We start from the raw sequence: 24,298 nt of genomic DNA on the forward strand, positions 1-24,298 counted from the left end.
CACCTCCTGGTACAACCATCCAAGGCAAGTCCTTCAATGAATATTTCAACAAGGTATTCTGCCCAAGGGTCCAGCACGACTTGAAACGATAGACGAGAGTGGACATTGTCTGGGATCAGCATCGTTAACTTCTCATTCCTGTCAACAAAGATTGTACAAGTACAGTTATCAGATGACAAGGATGTCTCTATCACTTCAGGTGACCAAGTCCTCAAGGTTGGGAATGGTCCTCCTATGGGACTATGCAATCACGAGGAAGCAGACACTCACGTCCTAGTACATCTCCTCTACTCCCTCCAGAATCTCTATTCGTCGCTTGGGATGCTTCATACTGGGCACACAGATGTTGTCATAATACGTCTGAGTAATTTCCACCACATCATGGGTGTTTCAATGCTCAAGCACCCATGGGGAAAGATCATCAGGTGCTCGGAACCCCACAATCCACAAGAGATTTGGTTGTGATCAACGGGGAGAACCATGGGAATTGAAAACATTTTCAGCAAGCACAGTGCGATTTGCGGTCAGTCTTCACCTTTTTCTGCCCACAAGGATGTGCAGCATCACCAAGATCAGTTGTTTAAGCTGGGCCACACTGTTACCATTTTTGGAGAAGATCAACAGCACCAGTTTCTCTGACACTGGGGCAAAATCTTGTGGATTTGTTGGTCAAGAATGGAAGTCTCGTACATTTTCATGTCTCCGTAGATGAATTCGCTAGAAGCATTATGCTTTCAGGTTGTCCGTCCATGTGTCTGTAATATGTTTTTGTTACCCTGATAACTTGAATGGCTGAAGGGAACCAAGTCAAACTTGGTACAAGTATGTATAATGATGTAAAAATGAACTGATTAGATTATGGGGTCAATAAGTCAAAGGTCAGAGGTCTGGTCAGGGAAAAATTCTGTTACTGCACTATCTTGTGAACCAGCGATGATATTTTGACTAAACTTGGTATAAGTTTATATTATGATGCAAAGATGAACTGATTAGATTTCAGGATCAAAGGTCAGAGGTCATGTCAGGTAAAAATGTGATACTTGAGAACAGCTGAGGGGATTTAAATCAAACTTGGTACAAGTATATATATATATATATATATATATATATTTTTTTATATATATATATATATATATATATATATATATATATATATATATATATATACATATGATGTAATATGTAATAATGTGGGCAGAGGCATATCGGTCGACATCGTGACGTCAGAGTGCCGTTCTAGTTCACTTGTTGTTTTTTGACGAGGATAATCGGTTAACAAGAGTCCACAAAAGAGGAACCTCCATTTTCAAGAAGCGTGGAGAATTATTATTATTTCTCTTTAAAAGAGATGATGCAGGTGTTAAGAGAAAATGATTTGGAGGATCTGCGGAAAGAAGCTTGTGCCACGGGAAAAAGTGAAATCTTGAAGAGCCCCGCCTGCCTCGTACAAGAGAAGCACCTTGGGTGAATTGATGGAGTCGGTCCCCATGTTTTGGCAAACCCAGAGGATGCACATTGAAAATTGTAAAATTCCATTTGTTATCATGTCATAAGTAGTCTCAATTTAAAATTCGCGTCTGTTCAGGAGCATCTGACACAAATAAGACAATTTTCAACTATCTACTCGTGAGATGGTTAAGTCGGGCTATTTGGATGTGCAGAGTTTAAAACTTCACAGACACGTGTTTTTTGGTACAAGGTACAGAATCATTGGAATCTCCTGCGATGAAGCTAACTCCAAGGGCCTTTCACTCACTCACCGCAGGCAGGTCGGTGGTCTTTCCGTCTTCTACCGACTCCTCTCCGTCCTTGCCCCCCCCCCCAGCTCTCTCTGGGCTCTGTCCCCCAAATATTCCTACAGGTCGCACAAGATCTGCCTGCAACCCTCTTATGGTTAAACTGCCAAAATCAAGACTCTCTGCTCACCTTCACTCCTTCATTCCACTTTTCTCCCGCCTCTGGAACAAACTCCCTCACTCTCTTCAATCCCACTCCACCCTCCAGGTCTTTAAAACAGCTGTTCACCACCATCTCTTATCTTCCCCCATCCAAAACCTTGATCTTTTCTACCCCCGCTAATTTCACCCCAAATCCTACACTTTTTTGAAATACCAACTTCTGTCCTGGAAGTCCTTGGTCTCCTTGTGTTTTATACCTCTCCTCCCATCCCCCCCCCCCCCCTTCCCAAGCCTCCTCCCCCCAGGCCCTCTCCCTCCCGCGCTTCTCCCTGCTCTCAGGTGTTGTGTTTGTGTGCTTCCCCTCCTCTCCCCATCTTGTCTTCCGCTCCCTCTTTTTGTATGTTTTGTTTGTCTGGTTGATTTGTTTGTGGAATAAATGTTAGCTCTTTCACGAGCCTCGATTCAGTATACAAAAAAAAAAAAAAAAAGTTGGTCGACTTCACAAACACGTGTTTTTGGGTACAAGTTGGTAGACTTCACAGACACGTGTTTTTGGGTACAAGTTGGTAGACTTCACAGACACGTGTTTTTGGGTACAAGTTGGTAGAACTAAAATCCCAGTGTCAAGTGTTGTTGATGTTGTTGCATTTCTAAAAACTGGGAATGAAGAGTTTTAAACGTTTGCTGCATACAATGCAACAATGCCATGGATTTGTAAGAATCCTCCTTGCTATGGCCGTGTCATCCTGCGTTGGGGAACTCTTTCTCCAGCTTCAAGAGTCCATCCCACTCTTCCCTCCAGGGCTTCAGATGCCGCACACCTCCATCTCGTGTCGTCCCCATCCTATACCTCGATCAACGTCTTGTTCATTTCATCCATTAATATATATTGTTGCGAATATGGAATTTGGCCTCCATATCCGCTTGTAAATATTCCCCTATTTTCTCCAATACTCCCCAACTTTCCCCGATCCCCCATTCCCTAGTCCCATTGCATGTAAATAACAATCAGTAGAGCCGACCTTCCCCTTATTCCCCCATTAAATGTCGTGCCCAGGTCCACCGCACCACACGTAGACAACTTTCGGACATCTTCCTAGTTATTCTTATTCTATGTCAGTTAAGGCCTCGTTTCCATTAATTATGACTCTTCGTTGCACCAGAATGTGATTATATGGCATCAGTAGTGAGTTTAGGACCTTTCCCATACCTCCTCCCATCTTCTTCCCCAAACAACAACAATAACAACAACTACAACAACAATTACAACTACAACTACGACTACAACAACAGAGGAGATGGCGGCGGAGCGGGGGAGGATGCGTCCTCACACCGGCTCGATTAGCGCCATTGACCATACGCTCCACGGCGTTACCCCGAAGGGGCTGGCTGTCAGCTCCTCGTCAGGGGCGGAGCCAGTAACCCCCCCGCACGCACCCAATGAGAAGCAACGTGCCGATTCCACGAGGCGGAGCTAACGAGCCGAGGGCGTGTCACTCCCCGCCGGATATACGCGGCCCCGCGCCGGATGTGACGTCAGATGCGCACCCAGCTTGGAGAGAGAAGTCGCCACCCCTCGAGCGCTGCAATACCTCCACCGCATCTCTTAAACTGGACCGTACGTGATCCTGCCCTGAGCCCAGGCGCACCTGGAGCGATCGCTACCCGCTTTCCTTGTCATCAAACCCCGTGTGAGTGAGCCTTGTCCCGTTTATCTGTCGTCCGTTGGGGTTAATATAAGTGTGTTTAAGTGCCCACCTTCCTATGTTTCCTTCTTGTCCCTGTAATCTAAACCTTCCGCATTATTGTAATAACAACCTTTGAGAACCGTATCCCTGGTGTCGTGTCGTATTAATTCCAGCCGTGTGTCTTCTTTTTCCTTCATTGGTCTAGCATAGCGCGATTAGTCAACCCCGGGTGCAATCGGGGTAACTTGTACGGATACGGCGGCCATCCCGCTCGGCCCACCATACCATCAAAGTCGTATCTGTAACAATTGGTGTCGAGGAGTGGAATTCGAACCCGGGACTAAATTAGTTAGGCCCAAATTTTGGGAGGGAAAATCGAGCCGGAGCGCGTACGGCGCTCGACCGAATCGATTCGGAGCGCGTTTCCCGCGCGAAATTATAACGGCGAAATTTGAATTTGTTTTACGAAAATAAAAAATAAAAACCGAATTTTGAAAGTCGCGCTATGGCGGATCAAGACAGCTGGGGTCCGGTAAAGGAGAGTGAGGTAGGGTCGATCCAGGACCAAAATGAGGGACAGGAGGAGAGCGAAGCAGTGAGGGCGGCAGGTTCGCAAAATAGCGCCGTCACGCACGAAGAAGCGGGCGCGCAAAATGGCGCCTCGCTGATCACCGCGCCAGCGACCGTGGCAGCGCCCCCGATGGATTGGGGCCTTTTTTTTATACAAATGAAGGCCCTTATGGCCCAGAATAGTGAGCGATTGGAGGGCCGGATGGATGCTCAGGGTGAGCGATTGGAGGACCAAATGGGGGTAATGGGGAACCGGATGGATGCTCAGGGTGAGCGATTGGAGGGCCAAATGAGGGGTACCGGTGAGGGATTAGAAAAGAAATTTGAGGGGTTAGACAACGGGATAAAAGAAGTAAAGAATGGGTTAACGGGGGTAGAAAACAGAATGGCCGCTCAAGAGAATCAGATAGAGGGAGTGAAACATGGGTTAACGGGGGTAGAAAACAGAATGGCCGCTCAAGAGAATCAAATAGAGGGAGTGAAAAATGGGTTAGAGGGGTTAGAAAACAGTATGGAAGGCAAATTGAGGGACATGAGGGACCAAGCGGAAAGGGAAGTTAAACAAATGGAGCAGCAGATAGAGGGGGTCAGAATGGGGGTAGAAACCAAACTGGATGCTCACAGGGAGGAAATGGAGCAGATGAGGGTGGCATCTGGGCAGGAGATGCAAGTGATGGGAGAGGAGATCAGAAGAGGAGTGAGTGAGGAGGTCGGAGGAGTGCGCGAGGAGGTGAGGCACTGTAAGGAGCGCATGGAGAAAGAGGTGAGAAAGGGGACTGTAAAATTGCAAGGTGGTATAGAGGAGTTGACGCTGGGAGTAGAACAACTGACAGTGGGACAAAAGGAGTTGGGGGACCAGGTAAAGAAGAACACAGCGGTAATAGAGGGTTTAAAATCGACACAGAAGGAGATGAAAAAGGACGTAGGGGTAATTAAAAAAGAGTGCCAGACGGTACATGAGGACCTGACGAGGAAAATGGACAAGGTGGTAGAGGTAATGGAGGTTAAAGAGCGGGAGGTGCGGGAGCACATAGAAAAAAATAAAGTGGAGTTAGAGGAAGAACTTAAAGGGGCGCACGAAGAGATGAGGGAGATGAAGCAAAAATTAGAAGAAGTGGAAGAAGGGGTGAGCGAAATTAAGAAGCGACGGAGAGAGGATAAGAAAGAGATAAAGGAGGAAGTAAAAGAATTGGTCCAAAGTCTGTGTTCGGATCGTGATGATGTGCTCATTAACCGGATGAGGGATTCGCAGGTGATGGAGGAGAAGCGAAGAGAAAGAGGACCCGGTGTAAGTGGTGACCAATATGGTCGTGCGTATGATGCGCCAGGTGATTTAATAAGCTTGGGGGTCGAGATAGACCCGGATGTTCGTGAGAGGCCAAGAGTGAGGTGTATGGCTGGTCCGGAGGGTATGGAACGAGAGGTGCGAGGTGTGGGTGAGCAAGGTTGTGGTGGTATGGAATGGGTAGCGGGTTGCGGAGGTGTGACCCATGCATCGACACCAACAGGGGTAGTTGTTGGAGGGACCGGGGAGGCACGAGAGCCCCTTGGGGGTAATGTACTGTGGGGGCCCGGCCGGTTCGGCCCCGCGCTGACCCCGCAAGGGGCGACGCACGGGGTCCGGCCGGCGGGCAACGACTCGCATACGAGGTGGTCCCACAAGGTCCCACTCGCGCCGTATGACGGCAAGAGTGATCTACGCGCGTACCTGGCGCAGTTCGACTGTGTGTGTAAGGGTAACGGTTGGGGTGAGGACGAAGGTGGAGTACACCTGGTGGCCGCATTGCGCGGCGCGGCGGCGGAGGTGCTGACGGCATTACCAGCGGGTGCTCTCACCCTGCCAGCCCTCCGCGACGCCCTAATTAATCGATTTGGAATAGAACAGCAGAGCGAGCTTGTTAAAGCTCAGCTCGCGCTGCGAAAGCGCAAGCCCCAGGAAGCCATCGGGGAACTTGCCCACGACATTCGCCGCGCAGTGGGGATCGCACATGCTAGCATGGCAGCGGATTCCCGGGAAAGCCTGGCGCTGGACCATTTTATCCAGGCCCTCCCGGATATTGAGCTCCGGCAACAGCTCGCCATGTGGCGCCCGCAGACTCTGAGCCAGGCGGCTGACGCTGCGGCCCGTTGGGAAGCAGCGAGGCCCCTGGCCCGGGGGGGCGAGCGTCTCGCAATGGCGGTCCGCCAGATGGGACCCCCGATGGAGGGCGGACCCCTTAGGGGGCCCGCCCCCGACGTGGGTCCTGACCTGGCGGGCATGGTCCGGAGGCTGGTGGACCAGCGCCTGGCAGGACCTGGACCATGGCAGGCGGCCCCGGAGGTGGCCCGCGGTGGACCACGAGCGGGTAATCCAATTCGGACCTACAGGGGGGGGAATTTGGAATTCCGGAGGCAAGCACCTTACCAGGTGAGGTGCTATACCTGCAACCGCCTGGGTCACCTGGCGCGGCACTGTCGAAACGCGCGCCGGGATGATCCCCGGCAGTTGAGGTCCTCAACTCCGCCCAGGGGGGAGCGGGTTAGCCGACCCCAGACACCCCCCAGCCAGACCCCGGGAAACTAGAAGGTGTCGGGCACGTAGGGCGGTGTTCGGCAGCAGAGGATGGAGGAGAGCCCTCATTGACGCGACAGGTCATTTATTGTGGCCAAATTGGAACCGGTAGCCTGACAATTAGATGCAAAATTGCCGGCGTGGGGGTAGACGCCGTAGTGGACACAGGAGCTAGCGCCACGATCATCAGCCCTGTGGTCCTTGATTCGAGTGCAGGTGGCTGGGATAAGATCCAGCGCCTGCAAAATTATAGTTTGCAGCTTGCTACCGGGGTAACGGCCCCGATCATAGGGCGTGGTTCTGTGACCCTCAAGTTAGGGTCGGTAAGGAGGGAGATAGATGTTTGGGTGGCGGAGGTGTGCGACCCATGTTTAATAGGGTTGGACCTGTTGACTGCCAGCGGTTGTAAAATCGACTTGTGCCGGGGGATCCTGCAGGTGGGAGTAGAAGAGCTGCCGTTAGGGGGAGTGAGCACGGCCGAGAGAGCGGAGCTGGAGGCTTCCGAGGCCGTGACCATCCCCCCAAGGGCCGAGGCGATAGTGCCGGCCCGATGGGCAGCTCGCCCAACATGGCAGGAGTCCTGCGGCCTGGTCGAACCGGTGGCAGCGCAGTCCATACCGGGTTTAATCGTGGGCCGCACCCTTGTAAAAACGAACGGACCGGTAGTGGCCGTCCGAGTAATAAATATGAGTACGGAACCACGCACTATAGTAAGGGGCACGAGGGTAGCTGGCTGCACCCCCGTTGAGGAAGTCGCGACAGTGAGGGGCGAGAACGTCCAGCCGAGCCGACCCCGGGGGGAGCCTTCAATGACAAGTAGGAATTGGCCCGATCCCATTTGCGAGATGGTAAATCGTAGCAGCGTAGAGTTGGGAGGTACCCAGAGGGAGGCCTTACACAAACTGGTTGGGTCCCATTTGGACCGCTTCTCCTTGTCCACCGAGGATATTGGACGTACGGGCCTGGTGAAACATCAGATCCACACCGGTGAGGCCCGGCCTATTCGTCAGGCCGCCCGACGGCTCCCTTGGAGCAAGAGGGCGGAAGCTGACGAGCAGGTTGCAAAAATGCTCGACGCAGGTGTGATCGAGCCCTCGGGAAGTCCTTGGATGTCACCTGTTGTGCTGGTCAAAAAGAAGGATGGGACCACGCGGTTCTGCGTGGACTATCGCCAGCTAAACAACGTGACACTCAAGGACTCATATCCCCTGCCAAGGATTGATGACACCCTCGATGCCGTTGCGGGCTCAAATTGGTTCACAACTTTGGACCTCAAGAGTGGGTATTGGCAGGTGGAGATGGATAGGGCAGGGAAGGAGAAAACGGCATTTTCCACAGGTAAGGGACTGTATCAGTTTACTGTGATGCCGTTTGGTTTGTGTAACGCCCCCGCCACCTTTGAGAGATTGATGGAGCATGTACTAGGCGGCATGCCATGGCAATCATGCCTGGTGTACCTGGATGACGTCCTGGTACATGCCCAAACGTTCCCCCAGGCACTAGCTAATTTGGACCAGGTGTTCGGGTGCCTCAGACAGGCAGGGTTGAAGCTGAACCCGAGTAAGTGCACTTTGTTTGCAAGAGAGGTGGCCTATCTAGGTCACGTGATTGGCCGCGAGGGGGTAAAAACAGACCCAGACAAAATTAAAGCGGTAGAGGAGTGGCCCGCACCACGTACCATCAAAGAGGTGCGGGGATTTTTGGGACTCTGCTCCTACTACCGGCGCTTTGTGGCGAAATTTGCGGAGTTGGCCCGTCCCCTCCACCGGCTTACGGAGAAGGGGACGCGATTTAATTGGACACGGGAGTGCCACGAGGCCTTCCAAAAATTGAAGGGGTGTCTAACATCCGCACCCCTTCTAGCTTACCCCACTAGTGACGGGACATTTACCCTGGACACGGATGCGAGCCAGGAAGGATTGGGCGCAGTTTTGTCTCAGACACAGGAGGGCGTGGAGAGAGTGATTGGTTATTATAGTCGGGCCTTAAGTAGGCCCGAGAGAAATTATTGCGTCACTCGCAAAGAGTTATTGGCTATGCTGGCTGCCATGAACCATTTCCACCCGTACTTGTACGGGCGGAAATTTTTGGTTAGAACTGACCATTCCTCCTTGCAATGGCTCCTTCGGTTCAAGGAACCGGAGGGCCAAATTGCAAGGTGGTTGGAAAAGTTGCAGCAGTACGATTTTGATGTGGCCCATAGGGCCGGGAAGGCCCATGGTAATGCGGACGCACTCTCTCGGCGTCCTTGTCTGGGGGAAAACTGTAAATTTTGTGCGAGACACGAGGAGAGGGAGCAATTGGGCGATTCCGCCCCGATTCTCGTCGTCCGGGCAACCCGGGTGAGAGGGCCAATTTTGCCACTAACCGCGGACGAGGAATTTGGAGAGTTGGCTTGGAGCACGGCCCAGCAGGAGGATCCTGTTCTGGGGCCGGTGTTCCAATGGGTCAAATTGGGGCAAAGACCAAAGGGGGAAGAGGTCACCCCCCTCGGGGCACAAACAAAGGCATATTGGGCTCAGTGGCAGACCCTGGAATTGAAAGGCAACATCTTGTATCGCAAGTGGGTGGAGGTTCCCTCTGATCGAACTTCCTGGCTGGTGATAGTCCCTGACAAATTCAAGAACGTCATATTGCAACAGGTGCATGGTACCCGCTCCGGCGGCCATTTGGGCAGGACAAAGACAATATCTCGGGTCCGCCGGAGGTTCTATTGGGTGAATATGGGGCGCGACATACAGGACTGGTGTCGGAGATGCGACGCCTGTTCTGCCAAAAAGGGACCAGCACGGAGGATGAGGGCCCCCCTTCAATTACATCAGGTGGGGGCCCCCCTTGAGCGGGTGGCTATGGATATTCTAGGACCGCTGCCCCGCACCCGCCAAGGTAATAAGTATATCCTCGTTGTAATGGACTATTTCACCAAGTGGCCGGAGGCCTACGCCCTCCCCAACCAAGAAGCAGGGGTGGTAGCGCAGGCCTTCGTGGAAGGATTTGTGTGCCGGCATGGGATTCCACAGGAGTTGCACACCGACCAGGGACGAAATTTTGAGAGCAAATTGCTAAAAGATGTGTGCAGTCTCCTGTCAATTCGGAAAACCAGAACAACGCCTTTAAGACCTCAATCTGACGGGATGGTGGAAAGATTCAATCGAACTCTAATCCAACAACTGGCACTGTTCACCACCACCCGTCAGGATGACTGGGACGAACATCTCCCTTATTTGCTCATGGCCTACCGAACCAGCCAGCACGGGGCCACCGCATGCAGTCCAGCGTTGCTTATGTATGGGCGGGAGTTACGGGCTCCCGCCGACTTGCTATGCGGTCCCGTGCCAGACACAGTGGTTAACCCGCCGAGGGAGGGGTACGCACGTCACCTAGAGGAAGGCATGGAGCTAGTCCATGCCTTCGCCCGCCGCCAACTCCATCTGGCGGGGGAAAAGATGAAGCGCAGGTACGACGACCGGAGCCAGGGGAGTCAATACGCTCCGGGGATGAAGATTTGGTTCTTTAATCCCCGGAGGCGGAAGGGAAGGTGCCCAAAACTCACCTCCCCCTGGCAAGGCCCAGGAGTCGTCCTGTCGCAAATCTGTGACGTGGTCTTTAAGATCAAAATGGGGCCACGAGCCCTCCCTCGGATCGTCCACGCCGACCGGATAAGACCTTACACCGGCGAGCAGGCGCCCCCGTGGATTGCCTCGGCTTTAGATGCCGAGGCGGGACCCAGTACCTCTGAATAAGGGGGGGCTTATTAGTGCCAGAGGACTGGGGGATTGAGGAGCGATAGGCCCGGTGGGAGAGGGTGGCATCCCTGCCACCCTTCCCATGGTGGGGGGCAAAGGAGCAATAGCTTATGGGGTGTATGGCAGTGAAAACTAGCCCGGGTGGGTTAGGATATTGTGTGTAGGGATCTAGAGAAGATGACCTTAGGTAACGTTAAGTTAGGTAGTGACTGATACCTGTAGTGGGGACGCAGGTAGATTAGTGTGGATGATAATGACGAGGGAGCGCAATAGTTTAAAGGGACGACTGGGAAGCGCAAGTTTCAGAAGGGAGTAGTTAGCTGAGATGATGCCGTGTGTGTGAGAATTGAACAGGTGTGATTGCACAGGTGTGCAACTGGACAGGTGTGTGGAGCCGTGTATGAGTAGTGAGTGTTGTGGATCAGCGCGAATGCGCTTGGGGAGAGAAGGGTGCAGGTGGCACCAGGTGTGAGAGCACAGGTGTGCAAGTACAGGTGTGGGGAGAGAGTTGGAGTAAGTGGTACGGAGTGGTGTGCATGGTGCGAAGGTGTGGATGGGGGAAGAGTGGACCCCTTTCACGAGTACCCGGGGCGGGTAGTGTAAGTGTTAGGTAGAGGGTACAGGTAAATTGTGGTTGGATATTGGCATTTGTGGTGCGGTTGCAGAATGGTGTTGTGGATGGGTGCATTAGTGTTGTGGAAATGGCTGGGCGTGTAGCCTGTTAGTGTGTGTAGTTGGTTGGGCACTCCACCACTGTGAGGATGTCGGCCAGGTGAGGCCGCAGGTGGGCTCTGGGAGCCGGTAGTGTGAGTGGGTGCCTGAGGATCCCGGGTGTGGATCGGGCAGCCCAGTGCCAGAGAGGGCACGGAGTGGGGAGAGAGCCAGAGGGCCTTCCCCAGGTAGTTAGGTTAGGGTGAGGAGCAGGTAAGCTCGGAGGCAACTGCAGTGGTGGAGGTGTGCAGGTGGGTAGACCCACTGGGAGAGGTACACGCCGCAGCCCAGAAATTGTGCGAGGGCACCGGGAGATGAATCGGGGGAGTGAGACCCCAAATTGAAAAGCACCACAGTTTGGCCAATGGGAATTGGTTTTTAGAACCCATAGTGTAAGAGGGCCAATGGTTTGGCCGGAGAAAGACCCCGGGTAGTGTAAAGTTGTTAAAGTCATTTAGGAAATAGTTAGGATTGATGAACCTGTCGCACCATACGCAGCCACTTACCTGTGGTGATGATGATGACTCCACACCTGTGTTTTCTTTGTTCTGTGTGCAGGAAATGAGATTGCTGTGGATTTGTGAGACGCATCACGACGTGGATGAGACATTGGGGTGATTCCATCTCTCCCTCCTTAGGAGGGACTGATGATGAATTGGTGATGGCAAATTTTGATGTGCAGTTGGAGATGGCAAATTTTGAAGAGAGTTGAAAATGGCAAATTTGATTGGTTAGGAGGGAGAGAAGACGAATTTGGTATATGGGAGGAACGGGGAAGACAGTAGGGATGTTTGTTGATTTGTAAAATAGATGTTTATGGGTAGTGTTGAGTTTTGTGGATACAGTAAGGGGTAAGGGAGGGGCCATGTAGGTTACCTGGTGGGGGGGGGGCGTACGATAGGAACGTACCTGTCTCACCTGGTTCCCATGTGCCCCCAGTGTGCATCACCTTACATTGCGTGCACTTTTGCGCCCTTACCACCTTACTCACTTGTTTCTTCTTTTGTCTCCCACCTCCGAGGATCTGGCTTTGGGGTAGAGAGAGAGGAGAGAGAGGTGCTGGCTGCGCAGTTGTGGGCCTGCACTTTCGCTGTTTGCTGCCGGGATCGATACACCATATGGACCGCAATGTTTGTGGCCACCCACAATGGACCGCAGTTCGTTTGCGGCCAAGCACCACCCGGGGATGGACCTATGGGTCAACGTGGCACCTATGCCATACAGGTGAACCACTTTTAGTTACCACCAAGTGCACCACAAGAAGAGCAAGAGACACCTGCAGGGTTAGGGGTTGTCGAATTTATTTTTATACCAATGAACAATGGTGACTGCACCGGATGGTGCTGACTGTGTGGTGGGGTGGTGCTTTTGATGCTGGGAAAGGGTGCTCTGCACGTTATTAAAGGCCGTCGGCCACAGAGCACTCGTGGGTTGGTGTATCGATGTTGGCAAGCGCGCTCTCTCTATGCATAACATCTGCATGTGTTCCTCCAAAAACAGGTCCTGGATCGTAGTGTAAATAGCAGCGTAGTCTTGTAAATAATGCTCCCTACCGGCTGTATGTTTAGTTTGAGGATTCTTTCCGGATTCGGTTATCCTGTGGGTGTGTTTCTGTGAGGAGAAGGGTGCAACGTCGCAGGGGGACATATTTACTCATTTGTGAATATCTGTAAAACTGTCGCACTCAGGGTAGAGTTAATAGTAGAGGGAACTACATTGCGTGCCACACTAAAGTAGGTAAAAATTTATCGGGTCGGGACGCCCCGAGGGTAGAGAAGGGTGCAATGTTGCGAATATGGAATTTGGCCTCCATATCCGCTTGTAAATATTCCCCTATTTTCTCCAATACTCCCCAACTTTCCCCGATCCCCCATTCCCTAGTCCCATTGCATGTAAATAACAATCAGTAGAGCCGACCTTCCCCTTATTCCCCCATTAAATGTCGTGCCCAGGTCCACCGCACCACACGTAGACAACTTTCGGACATCTTCCTAGTTATTCTTATTCTATGTCAGTTAAGGCCTCGTTTCCATTAATTATGACTCTTCGTTGCACCAGAATGTGATTATATGGCATCAGTAGTGAGTTTAGGACCTTTCCCATACCTCCTCCCATCTTCTTCCCCAAACAACAACAATAACAACAACTACAACAACAATTACAACTACAACTACGACTACAACAACAGAGGAGATGGCGGCGGAGCGGGGGAGGATGCGTCCTCACACCGGCTCGATTAGCGCCATTGACCATACGCTCCACGGCGTTACCCCGAAGGGGCTGGCTGTCAGCTCCTCGTCAGGGGCGGAGCCAGTAACCCCCCCGCACGCACCCAATGAGAAGCAACGTGCCGATTCCACGAGGCGGAGCTAACGAGCCGAGGGCGTGTCACTCCCCGCCGGATATACGCGGCCCCGCGCCGGATGTGACGTCAGATGCGCACCCAGCTTGGAGAGAGAAGTCGCCACCCCTCGAGCGCTGCAATACCTCCACCGCATCTCTTAAACTGGACCGTACGTGATCCTGCCCTGAGCCCAGGCGCACCTGGAGCGATCGCTACCCGCTTTCCTTGTCATCAAACCCCGTGTGAGTGAGCCTTGTCCCGTTTATCTGTCGTCCGTTGGGGTTAATATAAGTGTGTTTAAGTGCCCACCTTCCTATGTTTCCTTCTTGTCCCTGTAATCTAAACCTTCCGCATTATTGTAATAACAACCTTTGAGAACCGTATCCCTGGTGTCGTGTCGTATTAATTCCAGCCGTGTGTCTTCTTTTTCCTTCATTGGTCTAGCATAGCGCGATTAGTCAACCCCGGGTGCAATCGGGGTAACTTGTACGGATACGGCGGCCATCCCGCTCGGCCCACCATACCATCAAAGTCGTATCTGTAACAATATTTTTGAGTAGTCTGCCTTTTAAAATCTAAAGTTCTAATATCCCGAAGACGGTTGTTGTAGACCTAAGGTGTTGTTTTTTCTGATTTGTGAATCCTTGGCGTCCATCATTCATAAGGTTAGCTTGTTCTTGATGGAAGTGATTTTTTTTTTTAACCTTTTATTACAATGAAAAGCCTTGCAGTCTCTTTGGGAAGTTTGATTACTCCGCACACGCGTGTGTACATGCATACAGTCCCGAAGTGTGGACAAACAGCACGCGGTCATCAACTACGACCCCATATCGGATGAACATTCTCTGAAGGACCTCGGCAGCCTGAACGGGGTAAGTGGGTTGTTTCAAAACGACCATTTTACACTTTGGTTCATGAAAAATTACGTATTTCCTTGGGTTGTCTTACACACCGAGCTGTATGATATTTGGTTATGTCACGTGGTAAATTGAAAAGTTTGATTTCGTAAATTCTTGTGAACGTGAAATTTCATTTTAATAATTAATGCGGATTCATTACCTTAGCTTAGCTATGGGTAATGTTTAGGTTTGGAGAGGGTGGCAGTTCCTTTTTCTGTTTACCATAATGCTGAAATTGAGATAATGAGCCCATTATTTAACTCCCAATTTAATGTAATTGACATTGTGTTTTTCAAGTTTTATTTTAACGCAGGTGTTGAGGCTCATGGAGCAGCAGATCGACGCAAGTTAAAGGGTCAACAGAAGTGGGGTGAAGGCATGACAGGAAGGCGATAACATACGGATACATCAACGTAGGAGTTACAGGTGAAGGTTATCAGCAGTGTAGTAAAGCTTAGAAGTGGCCTGGCAGAATACCTCGAGAGCTGTGCAGCTACCTGAGCAGCGGCTTGTGCAATTTAAACAAAACTGACCTGGTAGTTCCCCTGTTCATGCAAAAATGGCCTTGTTTGGATACAAGGTGCAACTGATTCTAATATTCAGAGGTAGAGAGAGTGTGTGATGAGAGACCACGAGGTAGCGTCGGGATGCAGACTTGAAGGCCTCAACAGCACCGCCTCCACAAATTGTTCCATAAGCGAGAAATGGAGGTGAGCATTAAGCCTGGACTTCGGGAAGGGATCAAGGATTTATAGTAAAATGCCTCCAATCTGCAAGGTCAGGAGTCGGGTGGAGGAGTGAGATTGTAAAAGAGCCAATAAAAAGACTACAAGGCCACTAACTACAGTATCTCTCTGTTGAGTAAGAGAAGACCAACTCAACCATCCGTCGAGACCTCCCAGTGACGCGGATAAATGAGGATTAAATAAAATAAGATTATATTGTCAATTTTAATTCTGAAAGTATGGATGCGGAAAGTTGCGGAAAGTATGGATGGACTGAAGGAAAAGATGAACAAGTGGAAGGAATGTATGGAGACAAAAGGTCTGAAGGTGAATATCGGAAAGACAAAGGTGTTGGCAAGTGGTAAAGCATGTGGTGAGGTGGAAAGAACTGGGAAGTGGCCGTGTGCTGTGTGCAGGAAGGGTGTCGGAGTGAACTCCATTCAATGTACAATGTGTGCTGAGTGGGTTCATCAAAAATGTAGTGGTCTGAGAGGGTCATTAACCAGTGTGGCAGCTACATTCAAATGTAAGGTGTGCACAGAGGGAGCTGCAGATGGAGGAAATGTTGAGTTGGATCTTGGAGACGGCGTGAAGCTGGAAGGTGTGAAAACATTTTGCTACCTCGGAGACATGCTGAATGGAGAAGGTGGATCAGACTCGGCAACGGTTGCTCGAGTGAGATGTGTATGGAAGAAGTTTCGGGAACTGAGTGGCGTGCTGATGAGGAGGAGAGTGTCGCTGAAGCTGAAGGGAAAGGTGTATGCTGCATGTGTGAGAAGTGTTATGATTTATGGGAGCGAGACATGGGTAATGAACGTAGAGCAGCAACGAAGGCTGGAAAGGGTGGAAATACGAATGGTTCGATGGATGTGCGGAGTATCGTTGAGAGAGAGGAAGACAAATGATGAATTGCGAAAGATGATGGGAATATTGCCTGTGATTGATGCTGTGAAGAGGAACAGGTTGAGATGGTTTGGTCATGTATTGAGGAAGGATGAAAGTGACTGGTTGAGAAGAGTGATGGAAGTTAATGTAGAAGGAAGTAGAGGACGGGGAAGACCGAGAAAGACTTGGCTAAAGATGGTGGAAGAAGAAATGCGGGCAAGGGGGTTAACAAGGAGAGATGCAGAAAATAGGGCAAAATGGAGAAGATTGTCATGGGGACCGCAAGGCTAACCCCCGCTCTAGCAGGGAACATGGCCTTAAAATGCATGTTGTTGTTGTTGTTGTATTGTCAATTTTAATTCTGAATTCCTTCCTCTTGTCCCCTAACTCCAGATGATCTTCTGTTCAAACATCATATGATTTATCCTACAATTGCCCATGATTGTGTTGCCATTTCTCCTTTTCTTTCCACAGACATTTTTGAACAACGAGAGGGTTCCTGAACAAACGTACATGTCTTTAAAAGTTGGACAAGTCATTTCCTTTGGCTTTGATATCCTTTTTATATATATATTTCCCAACTTCCCCTGTCCAAACCCTTCGGATCTGCGCAGCAATTACCAAGGCTCATTTATTCCTTTGCGTTGTTGTTGTTGTTGTTGTTGTTGTTGTTACTTCGCGCTTGCGAAGCGAAAAGCAATTGGCTCACTTTGTCTGTCTGACAGTCAAATAAAATTGAAAATCATTCCAAAGAGGAAACTTGCTGTTTTTAAGGACATTATAAAGGACACAAACAACAGGGACGAATAACTAATGTAACGTGTTAAATAAGTTGGTGTAAAAGACGCTGCATCAACGGCGGTTAACTTCTGAAAATTCGACAATATTAAAAATCTGTATTTTATTTCCATTGAATTATATACGTGAACATTGTAGACCACAAATCACCTTGTTGATTCCTTCAAAACCCCAAAAGCTTAGTAGTGAAGGAGCAGCGCTCCTGCTTGAGACGGACGAAGTGACGGACAAGACACAAACTCGTCCGAGAAGATGTTTATTGTATAATCAACTCGGGAACTCTGGTAGCCCATTTATCGGGTTCGCATACATATAATCCAAGCCAAAAAGCATACGTCAGAACCAAAGCCACGCCTCTCAGGCGAGGCACGCTTTGGTGGTCATGTGACCGACAGGTGCAAACAATTATAACCTCGGCGCCGCGGTTTGTCCGCCGGTTACGTCACCGGCTTGGGCAAGGAGATTATGTTGCTGGTCTCGAGCTTTGGGGGACCCATGGGTCGCTACACACGCCCCCCCCCCAGAATCGACTTGGTCCAGGAAGGTCAACCTGAGGGGGGTCCGGATGACCCAACCGAAACGACCCCTGGCTGGTCGCGGGGGGGGGGGGGGGTCCGGTGTGGTAGCGGGTGGCCGGGCGGGGGGTGCAGTGGACGGGGGGCGGCCGCGCCGCGGTGGGAGAGCCAGCCGTGGCGGCTGGCTGACGTCCATGTGGGTCGGCTTGAGGCGGTCCACCGAAATCCGGTCCGCCCGGCCGCCGATGCAGATGACGAAGGACTTGTTGTCCCGTCGTAGGACCCGGAAGGGTCCGTCGTATGGTGGCCGGAGCAGCCCCCGGGGTGCGTCGGGCGCACAAAGACCTACTCCGCCGTGCGGAGAGCTGGGGGGATGTAGGATTGGGGGTTGCCGTGGCGGGACGTGGACACCGGGGCGAAACGTTGGGCGGCATCCTGGAAGTCCGTGCGCTGGCGCGCGGCGGACCAGGGGCTGGTGGGGTCGGGCACGAACTCGCCCGGGACGCGGAGGGCCTGGCCGTACACCAGCTTGGCGGTGGACGCCTGGAGGTCCTCCTTTGGAGCCGTGCGGAGGCCCAAAAGGACCCACGGGAGCCGGTCGGCCCAGCCGTCATCCTGGAGGCCGGCCATGAGTGCGGCCTTCATGGAGCGGTGGAACCGCTCGCACAACCCGTTGGCCTGGGGGTGGTAGGCCGTGGTGCGGTGCAGGGTAACGCCCAACGTGCGGGCGACCGCACCCCACAGTTCGGACGTGAACTGTGGGCCGCGGTCCGACGAGATGTCTGCCGGTGCGCCGAAACACGCGACCCAGGTGGCGATGAACGCCTGGGCCACGTCGGCGGTGGTGGTGGAGGCGAGGGTCACGGCCTCCGGCCACCTGGTGGTCCTGTCCACCATGGTAAGCAGGTGGGTGAACCCCTGCGATGGGGGCAGGGGACCCACCAGGTCCACGTGGACGTGGTCGAAACGTCGCTCGGGCACGGTGAAAGGAGCCAGCGGAGCCTGGGTGTGACGGTGGACCTTGGCCCGCTGGCAGGGTGTGCAGGCGTTGGCCCAGTCGCGGACGTCCCGTTGCAACCCGTGCCAGACGAAACGTGCCGACACCAGCCTCTGGGACGCCTTCCGGCCCGGGTGTGAGAGGCCGTGGAGCGAAGCAAAAATGCGACGCCGCCAGGTGACCGGCACAACGGGGCGAGGTCGGCCTTGGGAGACATCACAAAGCAGGACCGTGTCCGCGAAGGGGACCTCAGCCAAGCGGAGGGCCGTGTCCGCCACCCGGGGCGCCTGCACCGTGCCGTCGGTGGCCTGGTCCGTCGCCATCAGGGCGAAATCGACGCCGAGGTGGACGGCGTTGGCGCCGGCTCGAGAAAGGCAGTCGGCCACGGCATTGTCCTTTCCGGCGACGTGCCGGATGTCCGTGGTGTATTCCGACACGGAGAGGTGGCGCTGCTGGCGGGCCGACCATGGCTCCGTGACCTTGGCCATGGCGAAAATCAATGGCTTATGGTCGACAAAGGCCGTGAACAGGCGGCCCTCCAGGAGGTGGCGAAAATGGCGGACGGCCAGGTACAGCCCGAGGAGCTCGCGGTCGAAAGTGCTGTACTTCAACTCGTTGGGCAGGAGTTGCCGGCTGAAGAACGCGAGCGGCTGCCAGGCCCCGTTTACCCATTGTTCATGAACCGCGCCCACGGCGTAGTCGGAGGCGTCCGTGGTGAGGGCAATGGGAGCATGGGGTACCGGGTGGGCCAGCAGCGTGGCGTTGGCGAGGGCCCGTTTCGCGCCGGTGAAAGCAGCGTCCATGTCCGTCGACCAGACGACGTCGCGCTTCACCGGCTGGCGCGGAGGGCGGTGTACAAGGGCCGCATGAGTTGCGCAGCTCGGGGCACGAGGCAGTGATAAAAGTTCACCATCCCGAGGAACTCCTGCAGCGCCTTGACGGAGCGGGGGCGCGGGAAAGCGGCGATGGCCTCGACTTTGGCCGGTAGCGGCACGGCGCCGTTCCGGGTGATGCGGTGGCCCAAAAAGTCGATCGTCGCCGCACCAAAGTGACATTTGGCCGGGTTGACGATCAAGCCGTGCTCGCTGAGGCGGCCGAACAGCGTCCGGAGGTGGAGGAGGTGCTCGGCTCTGGACGTGCTGGCGACGAGGATGTCGTCCAGGTAGGTAAAGAGGAACGGCAAGTCGCGCAGCACTCCGTCCATCAGGCGCTGGAACGCCTGTGCCGCGTTTGAGGCGGAAGGGCATCCGGAGGAATTCGAAGAGGTCGAAAGGTGTAATAACGGCCGTCTTCGGGATGTCGGCCGGGCGGACGGGCACCTGGTGGTACCCCCGAATCAGGTCCACTTTTGAAAAAAATGGTCCGCCCCGCCAACCGGGTGGAAAAATCCTGGATGTGCAGGATGGGGTACCTGTCGGGGGTAGTGGCGTCGTTGAGGCGGCGGTAGTCGCCGCATGGCCACCATCCGCCCCCCGGCTTCGGGACGATGTGCAGCGGCAAGGCCCAGGCGCTGTCGGAGCGCCGCACGATGCCGAGGCGCTGCAGCGCGGCGAACTCGGCCTTGGCGATGGCGAGTTTGGCTGGGTCGAGACGGTGAGCTCGGGCGTACACCGGCGGGCCCGTAGTGGGAATATGATGCTCGATGCCGTGACGCACCGCGACGGCCGAAAACGTCGGTCGCGTGAGGGCTGGGAACTCCGCGAGGAGACGCACGAAGTCGTCTGCCACCGGGAGGACGCAGGAAAGCTCGGTGGGCGCGGAACGGCTCAAGGCGCACGCCAACGAGCTGAAAGTTTCGGCGTTGACGAGACGCCGACGTTTAACGTCGACTAGCAGCCCATGGGCGCAAAGGAAATCGGCACCGAGCAAAGCCATGGGGACGTCCGCCGTCACGAACTCCCAGCGAAAGAGCTGGCTGCCGAAGCGGAGGGCGACGGAGCGTGGGCCGAAGGTGCGGATGGCGGAACCGTTGGCCACGATTAAGGAGGGGCCGCAAATGGCGGCCCGCCTGTCCTCCGCCGAAGCGGGAATGATGCTCAGCTGAGCGCCGGTGTCGCAGAGAAAACGCCGCCCCGACGCTTGTTCCGCGATGAATAGCAGGTTTCCGGAACGGCCGGCGCTCATGGCTGGTAGTGAGCGCCGGCCCGACCGTTTCCCGACTTGCCGAGCGTGCACGGGGGTTGACATGATCGGGCCTGCCGCCCGAACCTGGCGTGGAAATAACACCAGGCCGGGTCTGGCGGGGGCTCCGGTCGACGCTTCGGGACCGGGCGACGCGGCGTCGCCGCTGCCTGTCGCGCCGGCCCGGTGGCCTCCGGGAAGGAAGCTGCGTCGCGGGCGTCGGGCGGGTGGGCGGGAAACTGCGCCGCGGGCGTCGGGCGGGTGGGCGGGAAACTGCACCGCGGGCGCCGACTGGGCGGCGGGCGGGCTCCCGGCAGCCACCCCGACGAGCTGGCTCGCCGCTCCGACGAGCTGGCTTGCCGAATCGATCTTGTCGGCCTCCCTGGCGAGGTCGCGGGGGTTCGCGATGGTCGTGCTTGCCAGGGCGACCCGGACCTGGGCCGGGAGCCTGCGGAGAAAAAGCTCTCGGAAAAGGAAATCCGAGGGGTGCCGAGGAACGCGAGCATGTAGTCCATACGTTCGGACGGGCGCGTATCGCCGAGCTCAGGAAGGTCGAGCAGGCGTCGTGCGCGTTCAGCCGGGGAGAGGGCGAAAGCGCCCAGAAGAAGTGCCTTGATGGCGTCGTACTTGCCGTCAGCGGGCGGGCTCTGGAGGAGGCTCAGGTAGTGGGCGGCGGTCACGGAGCCGAGCGCGGCGACCACGTAATGGTATTTCGTGGTGTCCTTCGTAATGCCACGCAGGGCGAACTGGGAGTCCGCCTGAGCGAACCAGACGGCGGCATGTGCTTCCCAGAAAGTGGGCAGTTTGAGGGACACTGCCGTGTCCATCGCGTGTCGTAAACTCGGGGTCACCATTGAAGGAGCAGCGCTCCTGCTTGAGCCGGACGAAGTGACGGACAAGACACAAACTCGTCCGAGAAGATGTTTATTGTATAATTAACTCGGGAACTCTGGTAGCCCGTTTATCGGGTTCGCATACATATAATCCAAGCCAAAAAGCATACGTCAGAACCAAAGCCACGCCTCTCAGGCGAGGCACGCTTTGGTGGTCATGTGACCGACAGGTGCAAACAATTATAACCTCGGCGCCGCGGTTTGTCCGCCGGTTACGTCACCGGCTTGGGCAAGGAGATTATGTTGCTGGTCTCGAGCTTTGGGGGACCCATGGGTCGCTACAGTAGTACTTGGATAAGTATTGCGTATTTTACTTCATATCGACCAATCGAATTTTCCGTTCGCAGACAAGGTGCCCATAATATGAACTGCATATCAAGAGATGTCCTTTTTTCTCAAAATGGGTTAAGGTGCTCTTTGAACTCTAGTTATTGTTATTGTTGCTGCCATTCCTTCTCCCAAGGGATTGCTAATCCATCTCTTGTCATGGAGAGTGGCAACATGCGATCCACAGCCTGAAGGTGGGTGCTGATGTGGCCGAGGTTAGTCTGTCTACATGAGGAGTCGTTAAGGTGAGCTACAGCACACGCACTGTGTGAAGCAAACATTTGGTAAATGGTTAAAGGCAAACTTGCTTTGAAGGTCAAGAACATAGGTAATTCAGGTTCCGTTTCAGAAGGTTTGCTCTTCAATGTGTTTTTCATTTGAGAAATTAGTTGGAAATTGTATTTTCTTAAAGGTTTACCAATACCTTGCTATGGACCAACTCCTCTCTTAATGTGATCTTGGAACTTCATGTTCACCTTTGGTGTGTTTAGACTCGTCATAAGGTGAACATAACCGACCTCTAACCCAAGCTTTAGCAGTTTTTTAATTCTTCATGCCATGGCGACTAACGTATTATAAACTATTAACTAACTAATTTAACAAATGGTAAATAAAAAATAATTAAACAATGTGAGAGTCAGGTTAAAGTTAGGTTAAAAACCCATGTGCACGATTTTACATCAGCCAAGTCCGTCTTGCAAATCATGCAGGTGGAAGATACCTGTTTTTAGGTGTGGTGTAGTCCATGTGTGCGCCTGCTGGTAACTATCGAACCTTGATGACGGTTTATAGTTGGGTCTGGATTCAAACCCAGGTTAGACCGCCTTGAGATGATGTGTGAGCATATGAAGGCCATCCTGTCAGCCCTGCTATCCATGAATGTTGGTCATTGGAGATTATGGATGTCGACCCTTTGTGTTACATGGATACTGGCTTGCTGCATCCTTTCTAAGGAACACCTGGGTTCTTCACCTTACAGTGAGATATGAGGTGTTGCTGCTACTCTGTTTACCTTAACATACTTGTGCACATCCAAATGTGTACACCGTGGTAAAAGGAGAACACAAGGTGCCGGAAGAGGCTCTGCAGGTACGTAAACTGTTGTACGGTTACATAATGTACGAGATTGTGTACTGCAGAACCTTTTGATATTACGATATTAAAATGGTGGAATAAGAACTGTATATCATGAGATGGGCACCTTGTTTGAGAATAAGAACTGTATATCAAGAGATGGGCACCTTGTTTGAGAATATGAATTTTATATCAAGAGATGGGCACCTTGTTTGAGAATATGAACTGTATATCAAGAGATGGGCACCTTGTTTGAGAATATGAATTTTATATCAAGAGATGGGCACCTTGTTTGAGAATATGAACTGTATATCAAGAGATGGGCACCATGTTTGAGAATATGAATTTTATATCAAGAGATGGGCACCTTGTTTGAGAATAGGAACTGTATATCAAGAGATGGGCACCATGTTTGAGAATAGGAACTGTATATCAAGAGATGGGCACCATGTTTGAGAATATGAATTTTATATCAAGAGATGGGCACCTTGTTTGAGAATAGGAACTGTATATCAAGAGATGGGCACCTTGTTTGAGAATAGGAACTGTATATCAAGAGATGGGCACCATGTTTGAGAATATGAATTTTATATCAAGAGATGGGCACCTTGTTTGAGAATAGGAACTGTATATCAAGAGATGGGCACCATGTTTGAGAATAGGAACTGTATATCAAGAGATGGGCACCTTGTTTGAGAATATGAACTGTATATCATGAGATGGGCACCTTGTTTGAGAATATGAACTGTATATCATGAGATGGGCACCTTGTTTGAGAATATGAATTTTATATCAAGAGATGGGCACCTTGTTTGAGAATATGAACTGTATATCATGAGATGGGCACCTTGTTTGAGAATATGAACTGTATATCAAGAGATGGGCACCATGTTTGAGAATATGAATTTTATATCAAGAGATGGGCACCTTGTTTGAGAATAGGAACTGTATATCAAGAGATGGGCACCATGTTTGAGAATAGGAACTGTATATCAAGAGATGGGCACCATGTTTGAGAATATGAATTTTATATCAAGAGATGGGCACCTTGTTTGAGAATAGGAACTGTATATCAAGAGATGGGCACCTTGTTTGAGAATAGGAACTGTATATCAAGAGATGGGCACCATGTTTGAGAATATGAATTTTATATCAAGAGATGGGCACCATGTTTGAGAATATGAATTTTATATCAAGAGATGGGCACCATGTTTGAGAATATGAACTGTATATCAAGAGATGGGCACCTTGTTTGAGAATAGGAACTGTATATCAAGAGATGGGCACCATGTTTGAGAATATGAATTTTATATCAAGAGATGGGCACCATGTTTGAGAATATGAACTGTATATCAAGCGATGGGCACCTTGTTTGAGAATATGAACTGTATATCAAGAGATGGGCACCTTGTTTGAGAATAGGAACTGTATATCAAGAGATGGGCACCTTGTTTGAGAATAGGAACTGTATATCAAGAGATGGGCACCATGTTTGAGAATATGAATTTTATATCAAGAGATGGGCACCATGTTTGAGAATATGAATTTTATATCAA

The 24,298-nt window shown here is 52.2% G+C and overlaps 1 protein-coding gene across 10 annotated transcripts in view; it reads left to right on the forward strand.

Moving 5' to 3' along the window:
* Nucleotides 1-24,298, forward strand: part of LOC137436384 (centrosomal protein of 170 kDa) — a 121,208-nt gene that overhangs the window by 24,000 nt on the left and 72,910 nt on the right. For 8 of the 10 annotated variants that reach the window (XM_068130103.2, XM_068130110.2, XM_068130111.2 and 5 more), the window contains exons 3-5: nt 14,291-14,380; nt 16,492-16,570; nt 22,699-22,757. The exons of the other annotated variants lie outside the window; for them this stretch is intronic. In XM_068130103.2, coding sequence (XP_067986204.2) covers nt 14,291-14,380; nt 16,492-16,570; nt 22,699-22,757 — 228 coding nt within the window. The remainder of the gene's footprint in view (nt 1-14,290; nt 14,381-16,491; nt 16,571-22,698; nt 22,758-24,298) is intronic. 10 annotated transcript variants of the gene reach the window in all.

The sequence above is a fragment of the Myxine glutinosa genome, chromosome 11 (assembly GCF_964187855.1).
Source record: "Myxine glutinosa chromosome 11, kmMyxGlut1.1, whole genome shotgun sequence".
In the NCBI taxonomy this organism is placed as follows: Eukaryota; Metazoa; Chordata; class Myxini; order Myxiniformes; family Myxinidae; genus Myxine; species Myxine glutinosa.